The sequence below is a fragment of the Phytophthora parasitica genome (genome assembly GCF_000247585.1).
Source record: "Phytophthora parasitica INRA-310 unplaced genomic scaffold supercont2.280, whole genome shotgun sequence".
Lineage (NCBI taxonomy): Eukaryota > Oomycota > Peronosporomycetes > Peronosporales > Peronosporaceae > Phytophthora > Phytophthora nicotianae.
The window spans coordinates 4,486-5,534 of record NW_008649266.1 but is presented as its reverse complement, the minus strand read 5'-3'; the positions used below and the strand labels follow the sequence as shown (position 1 = coordinate 5,534).

The 1,049-nt window shown below is 45.2% G+C and overlaps 1 protein-coding gene across 1 annotated transcript; it reads left to right on the top strand.

Annotated features, from left to right (window-relative positions):
• Positions 1-408: 408 nt before the first annotated feature.
• Positions 409-931, top strand: PPTG_20084 (hypothetical protein; the record flags this gene model as incomplete). Its single annotated transcript, XM_008918724.1, has 3 exons — positions 409-569; positions 703-759; positions 829-931. The coding sequence occupies 3 exons, from the start codon at positions 409-411 to the stop codon at positions 929-931; spliced, it is 321 nt and encodes a 106-aa protein (XP_008916972.1).
• Positions 932-1,049: the final 118 nt, after the last annotated feature.

Below are 1,049 nucleotides of genomic sequence, written 5' to 3'. Positions count from 1 at the left end.
CCCCTGGCACCCAATCACTTGTCTTCTAATAATGTGTTATGTAACCACTAACCACTTTTGTGTGTTCCTAGAGGTTGTGTGTGTTTGAATATATTTCCCTCTAATTATGAGGATTTGGTTTTTTGTACACCACACCAATAAATTACATGATATTACATGTTTTGTGTCTTTCAGTAATTCTCCCGCGAGTATTCTAGCTTATTTCTATTCCCTCTCAGCCTTAATTATGACATTTGGTCAGCTAATTTCGTAGTAATTAACCCTTTCAACCCCGAGTTATATTCTGTATGACACAGAATAGCGGTAATCTTTAAAATTGTATGGTTAAGTTTCAAAGGAGAAGCTTCTGTTTGAAAGTGGTTTGAAAAAGCGCGCGAAAAGTACCAAAAACTGGACAACATCGCGAGAATGTTCAAGCTGAACAGTCTGAAAGCCCGCATGAACGAGCTCATCCGACTTCACCAACAGCTAATCAGAAGGACCGACGAGCAAGAGAACCGTGTGACGATGACCCCCGCCGAGGAGAACAAAGTCCACGGCTTTGCGCTTACAATCAACCCGCTAATGGAGTAGGGGGCCCACGAGATTCGCTTTATCGCCAATCAAGAGAAATACGTGACAAGACAAGCGGCCGCTGCCGTTGGGGTGCTCTTTGAATTCACGGAAACTGACAACCCAATCGACTTGCGTCCGAATTTCCAGCGTCGCGCAAACGCTCGGCTTCGTGCTCGTGTGGGAGCATATTTTCGAGATCATCCGGTAAGCCCTTATTGTGTACGATCTACTCTATATCATACTGTTGCTAACTTATTCTGTATTAACTGTTAGAGCAGCAAGCGGCACCTCCACACATCGTGTTTCGCTGCTGTCGCTCCTAGTGGGTCGTCAATACACCCTTCCCCCTCGAAGTGGTCACGGAAATCCTAACTGAGCTTCTGGAAGAAACCAATGCTAGCCTACGCTTAGTAGCTATGTACGGTGAAGCTGTGATGATGGCACCGTTTCTAGTTCAGAAGGGACTTCAAACTTTGGACAGAGACACATTCCGA